Source organism: Nyctereutes procyonoides, unplaced genomic scaffold (genome assembly GCF_905146905.1).
Source record: "Nyctereutes procyonoides isolate TBG_1078 unplaced genomic scaffold, NYPRO_anot_genome, whole genome shotgun sequence".
NCBI lineage: Eukaryota > Metazoa > Chordata > Mammalia > Carnivora > Canidae > Nyctereutes > Nyctereutes procyonoides.
Genome location: NW_026575044.1, coordinates 39,267,964 through 39,286,803, shown reverse-complemented (window position 1 = coordinate 39,286,803; position 18,840 = coordinate 39,267,964). Strand labels below are relative to the sequence as shown.

General features: G+C 38.1%; 1 protein-coding gene across 1 annotated transcript in view; it reads left to right on the top strand.

Moving 5' to 3' along the window:
* The window catches only part of MIB1 (MIB E3 ubiquitin protein ligase 1), a 139,358-nt gene that overhangs the window by 10,699 nt on the left and 109,819 nt on the right, over positions 1–18,840 (top strand). The window contains exons 2-3 of the mRNA XM_055323758.1: positions 10,152–10,323; positions 15,916–16,045. Coding sequence (XP_055179733.1) covers positions 10,152–10,323; positions 15,916–16,045 — 302 coding nt within the window. The remainder of the gene's footprint in view (positions 1–10,151; positions 10,324–15,915; positions 16,046–18,840) is intronic.

Below are 18,840 nucleotides of genomic sequence, written 5' to 3'. Positions count from 1 at the left end.
TAAAAGGGGCAAGGTGGACATTTTTGTCTTGTTTTTGATATTAGAGTATTGAATATGATGTTAGTTATGGGTTTATCATATATGACCTCAATTGTGTTGAGGTGTATTCCCTCTAAGTCCACTTTGTTGACAGTTTTTGTTAATTTTAACAGTTTTTATCTGTGTAAACAGATTCTTGTGAAATAGTCTAGTACTTATCTTTAAAACTGTTTTGAAGGGAAAATGGGTTCTGAATTCTGTATAACTGGCTTGTACATGAATTGATAGAATACAACTAAGATAAGGTGGGATTTAATTTAGTGGAGGAGGTAAGGGAACATAGCAGATAGTCCAGACATTCATTTATCATTTTGGAATACTTTTTTCTTTTTTTTTAAAGCACATTTACCTTTGTAGGTAATTGCATTGGTAAGAATTGGTTTATATTCTGTAAGCACATTCATGATAGGGGTATTTGGTTTTCTCCGGGGTAGATTTATCTTCTTTTTTTTTTTTTTTTAAATTTTTTTTTAAATTTTCATTTTATTTATGATAGTCACACACAGAGAGAGAGAGAGAGAGGCAGAGACACAGGCAGAGGGAGAAGCAGGCTCCATGCACTGGGAGCCCGACGCGGGATTCGATCCCGGGTCTCCAGGATCGCGCCCTGGGCCAAAGGCAGGCGCCAAACCGCTGCGCCACCCAGGGATCCCAGATTTATCTTCTTGATGATAATTTTGTTCCTAAAAAGGCAAGAAATGAGATGGAAACTTTTGTACTAAAAAAAATTTATTTGATTTTTAAGAGTTTTGCAGGGCTAATGATAATTATAACAGCTTGACTACTAGGATAGGACTCAATAACTTACAGTATTTTGAATCTAAAAGGTTGAATGGGGAACATGATGTCCTAGATATGTAATTATTCTTTATTTTTAAAAGATTTTATTTAGTTACTCATGAGAGAGGCAGAAACCTAGGCTGAGGGAGAAGCAGGCTCCCCGTGGGGAGCCCCATGCAGGACGGGATCACTCCCTGAGCTGAAGGCAGACACTCAACTGCCACCCAGGTGTCCCTGTAACTATTCTTTAAATAAGATCAATTGGAGAAAAAAACCCTGTTGGAGCGAAGACCTTAATAAGAAGGTCAAGCTTTGTAATCAGACCCACCTAGGTTTGAATTTGAGCCTGTCACTTACAAATGTGTGACTTCAGATAGGTTACTTACCTGAGTCTCAATATCTTCATCTATACATGGGGATCATAATGCCTACCTTTTAGTATTGTTGGGAAAGTTAAGTAAGATGTGTGTGAAGCACATTAGCTTGATGCGATAATGAATAGTGGCCAGTATTATTAATAATAACAATCTTATTTTCATTAATTTAGTATTTCTCAAGAGAAAGGAATGTGGGATATACCAAGCAGCTGGCAGGTCACAAAGGCCTTACCCTCATTAGGAATTTTAATTATTGTTGAGACAGTTTCTAAACCAGTAAGTAGTTTGAAGTTTCAGGGAGGAGAGTAAGATTCATACTATTGTTGGTTAAATCTCTTTAATCTCTATAATACTTTTTGTTACATTGATTTGGGGTTAAAGTTGAATGAATACTTAAATCAGAGATAGGATTTCTTGTTTGGTTGAGTGACATCAATACTTATGCCACAATAAGTAATTAATTATGTTTAAATACAGGCTAATGACTTGTAAATTATTATTTTTAACATTAGGTGAAATCTTTCAATTCGGGCACAAATTTAGAAGATTAACTAGGTGCCATATTAGTCTATTAGGATTTTTTTAATTTTAAAAATGTTTTAGAATTTATTGCTTAATAGGTAAGATATCCAAGTAGATTAATGAGTGGTAAATACTTGTGAACCCATCTAAAAATAAAATGCCCTATGTACTTCTACCCAATTTTATTACTTTCCCTCCTCTTTTAAGGTAACCATTATCCAGAAATTTGTTACCACTTTTGGGTTTTTTAACATTTATGCTACGTTTTTATGTACCTGTAAACTATATATAGTACTTAATTTGCAACATTTTGTATTCCTGTATAGTTTTTAAAAATTCAGCATTATGGTTGAAGGATTCATTTCTGTTGAATTGTGTGACTATTGAACATTAATTTTTAGGTATTCCATTCTATACCTAATATATGTTTCCATTCTTTTGTTAATGAACAATTATTTTGTTTACTTTTTTCTTTTGCTATTACACAAAGTGATAATTTAGGTGTTTTTGTTCCATGTTGAAGTGCTTTTTGTAGAGTGTACTGCTTGTAGTGAGAATTTTAGTTCTCTCTTTCAATCATCTTTTCTAACTAGAAATTTAACATTTTACTTAAATAAATCCGTGCTTTGTGATTCTGAGCTGTTTTCCTTGCCTTTCTTAAGAACTGTGGTCATTGATCTTGACCAGCATGATTTATTGTTCTCATAAAATTTTCCAACAAAAAGACCTAAGCTATGTAAATTATCTAAGTTTTTGAATTTAGATGAAACGCCATTAAAATGTAGAGCAGATGGTCATTTGAGCATTGGTAGAATGAGTCAAAAGCTATCATCAGGTGGTTCATTTAATGGTGGCAGATGTCTTTATAAAGGGTAGCAAAGGAGAAGAGCATTAAGTCTCGAGGGTAATATGGTATTCTATAGGAAGGAGAAAAAGGACTAATAGGTTTAGTTAGGGAATTAAGTTTTATGAAATGAACATTTTAAGGAATAACACTTGCCAAGGCTAAGGAGGTTTATACTGGGAGGGAATGGTTTTAGATGAGAATGGATTGGGTGGATGTAGTAAGGGGAAACAAGCCACTGATGTAAGAGATCAGTAAAATGTTCGTTTTGTTTATTAAATACCCTTTCTCCTTTTTGTATTTTCTTTAAATATCAACTTTTGTTTTAAAGTCAATTGCATTCTCATTAAAAATTCTGTAGTGCTTATTTTGATGGTGGAGTTGACTGCTTTGTTTACTTTTTCCAATTCTCAGCCTTAGTCTGTTTCACAGCTGTTCAGTAGCTTTGTTGGCATTTGAAATGTGAGAACCAAGAAAGGATTTGGATGTGCTTTTGTGTGCATTAATGGTTTTCTTGAAGTATTCTTTAAAACCATGAATTGTAGGGTTTTTTTTTTTTAACCAGTTATTGTGTGATTAAAATGGCTCCTTTTAAAGAAAACTTATACTTAGATTATGAGCTCAGGAATGTTGTTATCATTGTGCTTTGTGGAAAATGAGCTTAGAGATGAAAAATAAGTCAGTAAGAGTAGCTGAAAACTGGACTTTTCATTTTTGGTCAGATCAGGGGGTTGGGATACATTTTCTCTTTGCCCTCATCAATCTACACTTATTTGAAGAGCTGCATAGTTAAGGTTAACCTCTACGTGCACAGTGGATACTAATTTGTTTAGTGCATTTTACTTTTTGTGATGACATAGGAGCCTACTTTAGATCTATTCAGAAACTACTGTGTGGACACTTACTGTTACTGACATTTGATATCAATTATGGTATTTTGGTCATGGTGTTTTCCTGGGGTAAGACAGGTTAGCCTGTGACTGCAAGCATGTACCAATGAGGAGTGTAGTCAGATAAAGCATATGCTTTCTTTTCGTGAAATAGTTGTTAGTGTAAAGGGTTAAAAGATAAAAACTTCAAAGAAGTAGTTACATATTCTATTTCTGGAGTATTGGAAAGTTGGTTTCTGTAAATATTTGCTGTAAATATGTTTTTGTTTTATTTTAATTTATAGGTTATTTACATTAGCATCTCTGGTGACAAGCTCATATTAAATGCTCCTCCTCACTCAGCTGCTACCTGGAATTAATATACACTTAGTGTAGAAGATTTAGGAAACCACAAAGGGTAATCCCACCAGTATATTTTGGGGGGATTATCTTTCTGGTTTTTCTGTGCAAGTGTATTATGTATCTTATATAATGGTATACTATAGTTTTGCAAACTACTTTATAAAATAATAATGAGTTTGTGGAAAAAAATGAAGTTTATCATGTCAGTAATATTTCTTCTACAACATGGTTTAATTGCATGGAATTTCTATGAATTACCATAGCTTACGCATAAATAGCCACATAGTTTTTTTTTTTTTTTTTTTTTAGCCACATAGTTTTGATGTAGGTTATGTTAAATTTTTGTTTTTATCTACAAACAACTTAGTATCTTTGGATGTACTTTTTAAAAAACTTGAAGGCAGGGTCAGAGCCTTAAGGCATTTGAATCATTTTGCAAATACCTTTCGCAAAGATTGTCTTAATTTATAGTTCCTTCTCAGCAAAATCTGACTGGCTCATTCTTCACATGCATGTATTATTTTTAATCAGTGCCAATTTGAGAGGATGAAATTGGACTTGTTTTTTGTGTTTAAAATAAATCATGAAAATAATATATTTATGGGCACCTGAGTGGCTCAGTCAGTTAAGCATCTGACTTTGGCTCCAGTCATGATCCCAGGGTCCTAGAATCGAGCCCCACGTCAGGCTCCCTGATAAAACAGCGGAGAGCCTGTTTTTTCCTTTCCCTCTGCTGCTACCCCCCCCCCCTTTCACTAACTCTCTCACTCAAATAAATAAATAAAATCTTAAGAAAATAATATGCTTATAATAAAACTAAACAGTTCTAAAGTATATAGAATAAAACATGAAAGTGATCATCCCTTATCCTCCTGTATCCTGAACCCTGTCAGCCGTTTGGGGTAGGTTTTCAGATTTTCTCTATCTGTATATTGGGTGCTCATGTGGACATGTGTGTGAATTCTAGGTTTTACGTTATCTTAGACTACTCAAAATTGTAAAATATGTTCAACTTTTTTTCTAGCACTTTTATGATTTTCTGTCTTCATATTTAGCTTATTTATCTTTAGTTTGTTTTTGGTATGTTGTGCTGTGTGAACTATAATAAAGTTCATACTTTAAAAAAAACTTACTTTGTTTCAGTGAAAATGGTTATAGATTACCCCAAAACCTAGTGGTGTGAAACAATTTATATGTTCATGGCTTCCATGGATTGGAGATTTGGAGACAGTTTGGTGAACAGTTGGTCTCTGCTCTGCAATGTCTGGGGCCTTAGCTTAAAGTGTCAGACCGTGGAGGGGCTGGCATAGCCAGGTTTCCTTGGGCATCTCCTTCTATCTCTATGCGGCCCTCTCCCTGTTCTCCTCTATCATAGTCATCTTCAGGGTAGCCAGACTTAGAATGAAGAACTCTCAAGGCATGCAGGGTCTGAATTCTGAGGGAGAGAGAAAGACAGACAAGTGGCACCTGCGTTGTCTTTTATGATCTAACCTCAGAAGTCACGTAGTGTTACTTCTGCTTCCTTATGTTCATCACGGCAGTTGCCAATGTCCAGGTTCAGTGGGAGGGAAAAGAAACCCTCCTCTTAATAGTCTTCTGTCATTATCACATTGTCACAAAAGTAGTTAAGATGGATATATATTGGTATGGTCCCCTTTGAAAAACATAATCTGCCACACCATTCCTCCACTGTAAATATGTACTTAGTTTTTCAGGAATCTAACTGGTATAAAATTTACATAAAGAACAAAGATACACTTGTATTTCATTATTAAAATCTGTGAATTTTAAAAAACTCATATGGTGAATTGCTATTTCTTATTATAAGTTGCAGTTGTATAAAAATTTAAAATTCAGTTTAATAGTCCTGTGTCAGACATTGTTATGATATTTGTCATTTCTATCTCTTGATTGATTTTAGAATTTACTTTAAGAAATATCTGTGTGAGCTAGAATAATTTCTTAACTTTGTAAACATTTGCTATTTGTGTTGGGAAATAATAACTACAAGAATAATTGTAGATTTTTTTTCAAAATGAACATTATAAAGAATTATGTATTGATTTAAAGTAAAATATAGTAAATTCTTAGTAACTCAAGAGATGATTACCCAGTTTATGGATTATTTGGTACCTTAAGAAAATCTTTATGTGATAAAAAACATACTTTTTTTTGTGAATTCATTTGTATTCTCAAAAAAGAATAGATAATGGTTGTATTTCACCTTTGATTTATGTTCTACATGACTGAAGTGTGTAATACTAGTAAATGGTAGTAGGTTTGAGTTGTATGGCTTTAAACCTGTGGTTTTAATTTTAGTAGACATTCAGTTTAGAGTATAATTTCTTTTGTGTCTATCACTGGTGATCATTTTCATGGTTGATGCAGTCAGACTTAATTAGCCATAGGATAGTATACTGGTGAGTAGTGGATCTAACGGGTTGTGGGACTGTTGAGTAGTAGTGGATCTGCTGGTTTGTAGGACTATCCTGCGTGGCAGTTGTGTGCACTGTTGCTGCGCTGGAGTGAAAACATTTTAAAAGGAACTGAGAAGACATATATAACTGCAGGTAAATCAAGTTTTGGGGGAAAACCTGAGATAAAACAGTAATGAGAGAATTGCCATAGAGAAGGTAGGTAATTTGCTAAAATCACATGAATAATTGAATATTCCCTCTAAGTAGTTTCCGGGAAATTGAGAATTTAAAAGTTTTTTGATTTTCTGTATAAGTTGCCAAATTTGCTTGGGATATATGATGATTTTGATCAAGTTATTTAAGTAGATGATTAGTACATTTAATAAATTCTGTGTTAAGATTAAATTAAATACAGTATAATTTTTTTTATATTTGCATTTTCCTTTAAAGCCTTTCAAAGTGTTTTTACCTCTGGAAATCACTTTAGCATCATAAGGTCCCTTTCTAAATTGTCTCTGTCGGCTTGGGCTACCGTAACAAACTACTAGAGTGGGTGGTTGGTTAACAGGAATTTATTTCTTGTAGTTCTGGAGGCTGAGCAGTCCAAGATCAAGGTGCCGGCTAATTCAGTTCCCTGATGAGAGGTGTCTTCCTGGCTTGCTGCCTTCCCCCTTGTGTCCTCTTGTGGCAGAGAGAGAGACTGCTTAGCTTTTTTCTCTTCTTTTAAGGACACTAATCTCGTTATGCAGGCCCCATCCTCATTATCTCTTCTAAACCTAGTTATCTCTCATAGGTTTCCCCTCAGATATCAGCACATTGAGGGTTAGGGCTTCAACATATGAATTTTAGGGGGAGGAGAACACTTTCAAACCATAACACATATAAAAGGAAGTATTTTCTCAATTTATAGATGAGAGTATTGATCCCAGAGTATTTTAAATTAATTCCTGATATTTCCTAGCAAATAAGTTAAGAGAACTAGTTTCTTAAATATCCTTGTTTTTACCATTTACTGAGACCATTTAAACTTGCAAGTCAAAAAAACAAAAAACAAAAAACAAAAAAACCCAAACAAACCTGCAAGTCAGAAATCACGTCTTGTTATTTCCCAGCCTGACTAAAATTTATCTCTAAGTCTCTGACAGTGTTTCACATTTTTGCCAAACAAATGAAGCTCCTTCTGGTTCATTGAACACATGCTGTGCTCTTCTGAGATTTCTTCTTTCTTCCTTTGAAAGGTCTACTCATCAAGTATTTCTAGAAAACTTGTCCTGATTCTTTTTTCATTTTGTTTCTTAGATGAGTGTCTATTAATAGAGGTCTGGACTTGGAATTTTAAGTATATGCTTATTTATGTATGTATGCTTGTATGTATTGTTAATGGCTCTGTTTCTGTTTTTTGTTTTTTGTTTTTTTAAAGTAGAGCAGTTCTTGATTTCAATTTATTGTACTATTTGTTCCTCAATATCTCTTATCTATTTGTTTTCTCTTGAATGATCTCATTTATACTTTTTGGGGTTACATTTTATAATTTTTGTTTTCTAACCCATAACCACCAACTCCTAAATTGCTCCTGACTCTGTTTTTTTTTTCCTCCGCTTCTACTAGTTTTATCCTTAAAGTACCATTATTTTCACATGGATTGTTATGTAAATTTCTTATAATTTGACCCCTTTTCTCCAGCCACTTTAATTTTCTTCCTTTCTGTTCTCCATACTACATCAGGAATGATATTTGAAAGCAGCAGAGGGCCTGCCCACAGTAGCAGTGAAATAGTGAATGAAATCAGTAGGTACTGATGTCTGCTTATCTTCCCTATCCCTGAAATCAAGCATTTGTGTGGCAGGAAACTGTGGAATCATTGCATGGGAAAAGTATTTGGTGTTGGGTGTCGTGCTCTTTTGTAGTTCAGTAGGGATCCCAACTTCCTTCTACTTCCTCCCACCCCCTTTTCATTTAACCATCTCAGCTCAAGTACACGTTTATCTTTGTGTTCGACTTTTTATTTAAAATCTGGTTACCTAATAAGATTTTAAACTTGAGTATGGAAAGTGGGTTTTTTTCTTTTCCTTATCAGGAAACAGCAATAATGTGTTAGTTCTTCTAAAGTTTAGTAATAACTTTACTACTTTTGTGTTCCAGTGTTCCAGTGTGTTCGTCCTTTCCTTTCCTTTCCTTTCCTTTCCTTTCCTTTCCTTTCCTTTCCTTTCCTTTCCTTTCCTTTCCTTTCCTTTCCTTTCCTTTCCTTTCCTTTCCTTTCCTTTCCTTTCCTTTCCTTTCCTTTCCTTTCCTTTCCTTTCCTTTCCTTTCCTTTCCTTTCCTTTCCTTTCCTTCTTTCTTTTCTTTCTTTTCTTTCTTTTCTTTCTTCATGAGAGACACACAGAGAGAGGCAGAGACACAGGCAGAGGGAGAAGCAGGCTCCATGCAGGGAGCCTGATGTGGGACTCCATCCTGGGTCTCCAGGATCAGGCCCTGGGCTGACAGCAGGCGCTAAACCGTTGAGCCACTCAGGGATCCCCTAAATAGCACTTTCTTATTTGATTCTCAGAACAGCCCTTATCTTTAAATAACACAATGCCTCCTCCAAAGGGAACGGAGTTTCTGAGAACTAGAGACTCCTTTTATTTAATCATGGAAAATTACTAAACTTAAACAAAATAGGGAATTATATAATGAACGTCCCTATTACCCACCTTCAACATGAGCAATCTTGTTTCATCTAAACCTTGTCTTCTCTGCTTGAAGTAAATGCTATTATTTTATATGTAAATACTTGAGTTAAAATGAGTCTTTCAGGTGCACAACGATAGCTAGTGAAAGCCAGAACTCAAATCCAGGAGAGTGTTAGTGTTGTATGGCAATATAGCCCTTGCTTTGTAATTCAGTATTGGGCTTGATACGTACCATAACATAGTGACACTAATGTTCACAGGCCCCACATTGTTTAAAAACTTCTATTTATTTATTTATTTGTTTGTTTGTTTTAGATTTTATCTATTTATTCATGAGAGGCACAGAGAGCTGCAGAGGTAGGCAGAGGGAGAAGCAGGCTCCATGCAGGAAGCCTGATGAGGGACTTGATCCCAGGACCGCAGGATCACGCCCTGAGCCAAAGGCAGACTCTCAACTACTGAGCCACCCAGGCATCCCAAAAAACTTCTAGTTTTAATTTCTAACTATAACAGATAGTAAAGAAGCATTATCCCCAATTTTGTTACATTAAAATGTTATTTGCATTACTTTAATAGTGGTACCTTTTATAGTTCTAATTGTCTTTGTCATTCATGTATCATTTTTAGTGGAAGTCATATTGCCAAATGTTTATTTCCTTTTTCTAGACTTTATTACTTCTTGTTCTGTAGGAAAACAAACGAGCAATTTCGACTATAGTATATTGTTTCTTTGTACACTGAAAAACTTATTTGGTAATCCTTTCCTAAAGTTTGTTTTTTTGGGATGGAGAGTTTGGCAATATCCAGGGATAGATGCTTAAATTGATAGTTTGTTTCTGTGATATCATGAGGCTAAACTTGCTTTTTCTTTTGGCATAATTGTTTACCTGGAGAGTAGGTTGAAATTCTTTAAGAGATTCTGGGTTTTTGATGTGGTTTTACCATATCTACTTAGTGGTAAATGATTCTTCTTTCTGTCACTAGATTGAATGTAAGTTTGTTTGTGGATGACAGCAAAGACATTGCTATCAAGAAGTACTCTTAACTAGTGAAGAAAGAAGTGATAGAAAATGTTTAGTCTATAATTTATACTGATGAAAACACTTAAAATATGTTGTCTTGAAACTATGTATGGTACATTTGAAATATTATTTCCTACCTTTTTGAATTACTTTGCAAAATGCTCTGTTCTTATCTTTCCCCCAGGGAACAGTATTCAGGTAAATAATATTTGTAATTAATGCAAGCATGTATCTTTGTTTTAATAGGTATCAAGCATGATGGAACCATGTGTGATACCTGCCGCCAGCAACCAATCATTGGCATTCGATGGAAATGTGCAGAATGTACAAATTATGATTTGTGCACTGTTTGTTACCATGGAGATAAACATCACTTAAGACATCGCTTTTATAGAATTACTACACCAGGAAGTGAGAGGTAGGGTAAACAGTTTTTTCTTTAGTTAAAATTCCTTGTGTATATTCAATTTTTTATACTATTCCACTTAAAAATAGGATTTGGAAGTGGCTTGACAGCTAGCTTAATATCAGGATGTAGGAAATAAGAGGCTAGATATGGACCAGGCCTGCCACAGAGTGAGAAAAGAGTTCTGTGAAGTTGGAGCTGTATGTATTTTCAGGATAATTTGAGCTCTTCTTTGTCTAGCAGGGAGACTTGGCATTCCTTAATATTTGGAAATGCAAGGGCAGCCCAAGAGAGGCTGATTATTTTCTTCTTACTGTGCATTCTATTCTGTTAATCACTACCAGATGAACACTAAGGGCCCATTGATTGAATCAATAGGCGATTATTAAGACTATGTAGCCCCTCTTATGCTTGTGTAAATTTGAAGATGACTAAAACACAATATTTCTTTTTAAAAAAGATCTATTTATTTAGAGGGAGAGAGAGAGAATCCAAGCAGACTCCCCACTATACACAGAGCAGGAAGCAGGGTTCAGTCTCATGACCCTGAGATCATGACCTGAGCTGAAATCAAGAGTCAAATGGTCAACTGACTAAGGCCACCCAGGTACCCTTAAAATAGTGTGTTTTTTTTTTCTTTTACAGATTTTATTTAATTATTTGTTAGAGGGAGAGAGCACAAGCAGAGGGAGAGGAGAAGGAGACTCCCTGCTGAGCAGTGAGCCTGATGTTGGGCTTGATTCCAGGACCCTGGGATCATGACTGGAGCCAAAGGCAGATGCTTCCAGGCACTTTCCCTTTTTCTTTTTTTCTTTTTAAGGAGTTTATAAGCTAAGGGATTACTTGACCAGCAGTGATTATCATGTGATATTTTGGACTATATATAGAGATTATTAGTATTAAGACACTTAATACTAAGTGTCTTAGCAAAGAGAGGTTAATATTGATAGTGAATTAGTACAGAATTTCAGGTGATTGAATCTTTTCATGTAGATAGATAAGAATAATGTATAGGAGCAAGAATCTAACCAGTCCTAGGGCGGCAGCAGGAGTAGTAGAAAAATGGGTTTGGGTATCAGATTATCCCAGTTCAAATTCTGGTCCTGCTCTTTATTAACTGAATAGTTTTGAACACGTTGTTTATTGTCTTTTGCTTATAATTTTTAAAGTTAGAGCATAATAAAGATATTTTAAAACTGAATAGAATAACGAGATAAAATTAGCAAAACAAAAGGAAAAACCCCAAACCTTTTTGATTTTATGAATGAGAAGGATATAGGAGAATAAGGGAAAGATGGCCTTGGAGAACCTTGCTGGTCCAGATTATTGAGTATAGAATTCTTTCAAGGTCCATAGTCCTTTGTAAGTCACTACTTTGGAGACAAGTTAGTGTTGGATCAAATCCAGGCCACTGATGTATTTTACTTGGCTATACTGTGCTCTAAAATTTTGAACACATGTGCACATGCACATACACACACCAAAGACTGGCCGCATTGGGGATTTGTTCATGGTTAACAGTTGGATGACAGGAGCATCTGTACCCATTAGACAAATCATAGTCTTGAGTTCCCTTGCCACTACCTTTTGTCTTCCTGTGCCTCGGATCAAGTGTCACTTGCCATTTGTCATTACTGTGGTGTTATCTTTTGGGCCTTAATATATGCTACTTCCCTGTAAGGATAGGAGTTTGCCACTTCTAAAGTGGTGAAGGATATAGTAATACTCTGAAGAGGTTAGACTGGATTCATATGTTTTTTTTTTTTAATTTTGTAAATTAATTTTTATTGGTGTTCAATTTACCAACATACAGAATAACACCCAGTGCTCATCCCATCAAGTGTACCCCTCAGTGCCCGTCACCCATTCACCCCCACCCCCCGCCCTCCTCCCCCTCCACCACCCCTAGTTCATTTCCCAGAGTTAGAAGTCTTTATGTTCTGTCTCCCTTTCTGATATTTCTCACACATTTCTTCTCCCTTCCCTTATATTCCCTTTCACTATTATTCATATTCCCCAAATGAATGAGAACATACACTGTTTGTCCTTCTCCGGTTACTGTGGCCAAGTTCAAAAAGGGTGTTGCCTGAGTTCTCCTCTGGGATTTTCATGGAATCTTGTCTCACATTTAGATCTTTCATCTATTTTGAGTTTATCTTTGTGTATGGTGCAAGAGAGTGGTCCAGTTTCATTCTTCTGCATGTGGATGTCCAATTTTCCCAGCACCATTTATTGAAGAGACTGTCTTTCTTCCAGTGGATCGTCTTTCCTCCTTTATCGTATATTAGTTGACCATAAAGTTCAGGGTCCACTTCTGGGTTCTCTGTTCTGTTCCATTGATCTATATGTCTGTTTTTGTGCCAGTACCACACTGTCTTGATGACCACAGCTTTGTAGTACAACCTGAAATCTGGCATTGTGATGCCCCCAGATATGGTTTTCTTTTTTAAAATTCCCCTGGCTGTTTGGGGTCTTTTCTGATTCCACACAAATCTTAAAATAATTTGTTCTAAGTCTCTGAAGAAAGTCCATGGTATTTTGATAGGGATTGCATTATACGTGTAAATTGCCCTGGGTAACATTGACATTTTCACAATATTAATTCTGCCAATCCATGAGCATGGAATATTTTTCCATCTCTTTGTGTCTTCCTCAATTTCTTTCAGAAGTGTTCTATAGTTTTTAGGGTATATTTTGAGAACCATTTGAATGGTAAATGGTTCTCCACCCTTTTATTTTCAGGTTGTAGGTGTCCTTCCGTCTAAAATGAGTCTCTTGTAGACAGCAAATAGATGGGTCCTGCTTTTTTATCCAGTCTGAAACCCTGCGCCTTTTGATGGGGTCATTAAGCCCGTTCACGTTCAGAGTTACTATTGACAGATATGAGTTTAGTGTCATCATGATATCTATTTAGTCCTTGTTTTTGTGGATTGTTCCACTGAACTTCTTCTTAAAGGGGAATTTTAAGAGTCCCCCTTAAAATTTCTTGCAGAGCTGGTTTGGAGGTCACATATTCTTTCAGTTCCTGCCTGTCTTGGAAGCTCTTTATCTCTCCTTCCATTTTGAATGAGAGCCTTGCTGGATAAAGTATTCTTGGTTGCATGTTCTTCTCATTTAGGACCCTGAATATATCCTGCCAGCCCTTTCTGGCCTGCCAGGTCTCTGTGGAGAGGTCTGCTGTTACCCTAATATTCCTCCCCATGAAAGTCAGGGACTTCTTGTCTCTTGCTGCTTTAAGGATCTTCTCTTTATCTTTGGAATTTGCAAGCTTCACTATTAAATGTCGAGGTGTTGAACTGTTTTTATTGATTTTAGGGGGGGATCTCTCTATTTCCTGGATCTGAATGCCTGTTTCCCTTCCCAGATTGGGAAAGTTTTCAGCTAGGATTTGTTCAAATACGTATTCTGGCCCTCTGTCCCTTTCAGCGCCCTCAGGAACCCCAATTAAACGTAGGTTTTTCTTCCTTAGGCTGTCATTTATTTCCCTTAATCTGTCTTCATGGTCCCTTAATTGTTTGTCTCTTTTTTCCTCAGTTTCCCTCTTTGCCATTAACTTGTCTTCTATGTCACTCACTCGTTCTTCCACCTCGTTAACCCTCGTCGTTAGGACTTCTAGTTTGGATTGCATCTCATTCAATTGATTTTTAATTTCTGCCTGATTGGATCTAAATTCTGCAGTCATGAAGTCTCGTGAGTCCTTAATGCTTTTTTCTAGAGCCACCAGTAGCTGTATAATAGTGCTTCTGAATTGGCTTTCTGACATTAAAGTGTAATCCAGATTTTGTAACTCTGTGGGAGCGAGGGCTGTTTCTGATTCTTTCTTTTGAGGTGAGGTTTTCCTTCTAGTCATTTTGCTCAGTGCAGAGTGGCCAAAAACAAGTTGTATTGGAACACGGGGGAGTATCACTGGTCCATCTAGCTGGTCTTCTGGGGGAGGGGCCTGCTGTGCTGATTTTCAGGTGTTAGCACTTCGGGGAGCTGCTCTGCCCCTGCCTGCTGCAGGGCTCAGCGGGGGTTGTTTACCCCGTGGGGCACCAGGAGGAACAGCCGCAGTTGCTATGGCAACTCTGGAAGCCTGGATTCAGCCTCCGCAGGAACTACGGGGCTCGGGGCTCTCGGCTCTCCGTCCGCAGGGCCTGGAGGCTCCGGGGCGGGGCCGCTGATCTGCTCAGCTCGGGGCAGGAGCGTCCTCGCTGTCCTGGGTCCTCCCGGCCTCTGCCTGTCCCAGGGGGAGGCCGGATCCTGGGCTGTGTCCCGGCGCCCTGTGCTCCGGGGCCTGCGCTGGTGGATTCGCGCTCCCGCCCCGCAGCCCCCTCCGCGGAGCCGCCGCCCGAGCCCCTCCGAGCTGCTCCGGCCCCACCGTGCGTGCTGCAGCCCTTAAGGGAGCTCGGCGCACTCCCCGGGGCGCAGGTGTCTGTTAGTGTCCCCGGGAGCCCGAGGGCATCCCCGCCCTCCTGGGTCCTGCTCTAACTCCCTGCGGGCCCCTTCCCCCCCCCCCCCCCCCCCGCCCCCCCCGGAAGGTTGGTGCAGCTCCTGCTTCTCCGGGACAGGGCTCTCCTGTCCTGGGGACACTCGCCCCGGCCTCAGCCCGGCTCCTCGCGGGGCCCCTCCCCCTCGGAGGCCTTTTGTTTCTTTATTTCTTTTTCCCCGTCTTCCTACCTGGATAGAAGCGCGAACTTTTCTCACTGTAGCATTCCAGCTGGTCTCTCTTTACAGCTCAGGCCGAATTCGTAGATTTTCAGGATGGTTTGAAGGTTATCTAGGTAATTTGGTGGGGACAGGTGATTTGGGGACCCTGCTCTTCCGCCATCTTGCCCCTCCCCTGGATTCATATGTTGATTTCATTCCATTTCATTATTATTTAGCTCTTGTGACCTTGGGTAAATCACTTACCTCTTTGAGACTCTTGTTTCCTCATTTGTAAAATGTATAAATGGATAAAATAACAATTGCTTCTCTTAAGGAATATAACAGACTTTTACACTTTTGTAAGCTTTTACTCTTAGTAAAAGCTCAGTAAATATTAGATACTATTCTAATTACTACTGTCATTATCATCATCACCTGTGGAACGTAAAGGTATTTATGTATCATGCTGTTAAGGTATTAACTAGAACAAAGAAAAATCTTTTGTGTTTTTAAAACAATCATTTTTATAATTTTATTTTTAAAAATAAATTGGGGTGCCTGGGTGACTTGGTTGAACATCTGACCTGGTTTTAGCTCAGGTCATGATCTCAGAGTTGTGGTATTGAGCCCCACATCAGACTCTTAACTCAGTGAGGAGTCTGCTTGAGATTCTCTTCCTTTCCCTGTCCCTCTGCTTCCCCCCCCCCCCCCCCCCCCCCCGGGCTTGCTGGCTGTCTCTCTAAAATAAATGTAAAAATCTTAAAAAATTACAGGCAGGGCACCTGGGTGAGTCAGGCATCCAACTTCTGATTTCAGCTCAAGTCATGATCTTAGGGTCGTGAGATCCAGCCTGGCATTGGGCTCTGTGTTGATTGTGGAGCCTGCTTGGGATCATTATTACCCCAACCCCCCCCCCCCAAAATATAAATGTAACCTATTTTTGTATAATTTTAAAATAAATACTTTTATTTTTAGGGTTCTTTTAGAGTCTCGTAGAAAATCTAAGAAGATTACAGCCAGAGGGATCTTTGCTGGTGCCAGAGTGGTACGAGGAGTGGACTGGCAGTGGGAAGATCAGGATGGAGGAAATGGACGTAGGGGAAAGGTGAAATTTTTTTTTTATTAATTCATCATGTTATTCTAGAATATTTTATGTTCAGGAGATTTTTATTAGTATCATTGAATTTCTTGGCCCATTTTTTCTTATGCCAGTAACAGTTTTTAAAATCTTCATTTCTTTTTTTTCTGGAAGAAAAAAAGATTGTTTCTGCCACATTGTAAATATTGACATTCATCCAGAAAGTTGTTGAGTAGATTTTACCTTTTACTTTGAGGTTTCATATTGCCATTTTGCTGCTCAGAATGTATTTCTGAGTATCCTGTTTGGGCCAGTCCTCCTTAAACAGTATGTCATCCGTTTGACTTTTTTGTTACTAAGATTTCATTTGAGTTTACTTGTTTTATATTTCATTCCCTTGAAAGTCTGTTTCTCGGGGTGTGTAATAGCTACTTTTGTTATCTAGTCTATTTAACTCTGTTACCCTTCTCAGGTAATTAGCCAGGAGTTAATTATAGCAGTTATTCTGAAGGGAATTTTGGAGACACCTGAGTGGCTCAGTAGTTGAGCGTCTGCCTTTAGCTCAGGGCATGATCCCGGGTCTGGGGATCAAGTCCCACATCAGACTCCCTGTGAGGAGCCTGCTTCTCCCTCTGCCTATGTCTCTGCCTCTCTCTCTGTGTCTCTCATGAATAAGTAAATAAAATCTTAAGGAAAAAAAAAGGGAATTTTGTGTAGCTTGTTTAATTGGGGTGGGATAGCCAGAGATATTGGGGTAACTTAGATATTGGGGTAATTTTGAATATAAAATTTTTAGATGTTTTTTTCAAATACATCTTTTTTTTTCTAATACATGTTTTATAAATTGTTGAGTATTATGTTCATTTCATTTTAATTTTTTTTTTAATTTTTATTTATTTATGATAGTCACACAGAGAGAGAGAGAGAGAGAGAGAGGCAGAGACACAGGCAGAGGGAGAAGCAGGCTCCATGCACCGGGAGCCCGACGTGGGATTCGATCCCGGGTCTCCAGGATCACGCCCCGGGCCAAAGGCAGGCACTAAACCGCTGCGCCACCCAGGGATCCCTTTTTTAAAAAAATTTTTTTTTTAATTTTTATTTATTTATGATAGTCACACACACAGAGAGAGAGAGAGGCAGAGACACAGTCATTTCATTTTAAATAATAAGGTCTAATTTTAATGTTTGGAAGTCATACAGATTTGTTTTAGCCATTATATTTTAAGCACTTAGATTTTTAGTAAGGAAGCAAACTTTGCTTTTTGTTTAATTTGGTAAATATTTATTGAACACTTAGGATATGCAAGATTCTCTTCCAAACATCAGGGATATGGTACTGGACAAAAGAGACAAAGTTCCTACTCTCCTGAAACCTACATTTTAATTAGATTTGATAGGGAAAAAATATACATCTAAATTTTGTGACTAGTAGGGGCTGTGGACCAGCAGCTTAAGGTGTTCCTGACAGCTTGTTAGAAATGTAATAGGTAGTAGGTCCTCTTTCTTCCAGACCTTCTAAATCAGGATCTTCATCTACAGAAAGATTGCCTGGGTCATTTATATGCATATCAAAATTTGAGGAGCACTGCACTGCAAAGAAAAGTAGAGCAGTGTGAATTTGGAAAAGGTGTCACCTCTAGATGGATGGAATGCTATGGGGACATGCATGGCAAGCCCAATGCAAGAGAAGGCACTGATTTGTGGGTGGGGCAGGAACACCATTGCCCCAGTGCATAGGTCTTGGTAAGTGGAGCATGGGCTGGATGTCAGCCCTATTCTACTCCTTACCCTTATGCAGTGAACAACTTTCATAACCATTTATAGCAGTTCTGTATCATACAGAAGAATGTATAAAATATGCGAAAGTTTAAAGAATAATGGTAAAATGAACAGTTTTGTTCTCATACAGATTAGAGAATAGAATGAGTACCTTTAAAAGAGTACTTTTTTTTTTTTTTTTAAGATTTTATTTATTTATTCATGAGAGACACAACGAGAAAGAGGCAGAGACACAAGCTGAGGGAGAAGCAGGCTCCATTCAGGGAGCCTGATATGGGACTTGATCCCGGGACTCCAGGATCATGCCCTGAGCCAAAGGCAGATACTTAACCGCTGAGCCACCTGGGCATCCCTAAAAGACTACTTTTTACCCTTTCACAGTTGTAAGTCCCCCAAGATAACGGATTTCTGCTGTCTTTATTCCATGGTTTTTCTTTATTGTTGTAGGACAGGACACAGTGTTGTGTCCCACAACATTTAGGATTTCATTTTTTTTTTTTTAAGATTTTATTTATTCATGTGAGACACAGGGGGGGGGGGGCGGGGACAGAGACATAGGCAGAGGGAGAAGCAGGCTCCATGCAGGAAGCCCAACGTGGGAGTCCATCCTGAGTCTCCAGGATCAGGCCCTGAGCTGAAGGCAGTGATGAACTGCTGAGCCACCCGTGCTGCCCTAGGATTTCATTTTTGAAAAGACCCAGTATCAAGCACAAATTTAGTTATTGTAAGGCTAGAGTAGAATTGTCACTTTTAGATTAAAGCTCCCAGGACAATATAAACTGAATAGTCTCTGGTTTAACCTGTCTTGCTTCCCTGGAAGTTGAAAAGAGTCCTAGGGTAGTCAGTGGGCAAGATCCTAGGAAATACGGGGCTTCACGAAGGACCTTAAGCAGGGCAGAAGTACAGGCCAGATGGTGAGCCTTGGAGAGGCATACAGTCAGAGGGGATGAGTTACTCTGTATTTTTTGCTTCTAAGCTTACCATGGGCCATGTCAAAGTTTTAGGAGTAGGTCAAAGCAGACCGTTCTGTGGTGTGAGATGAG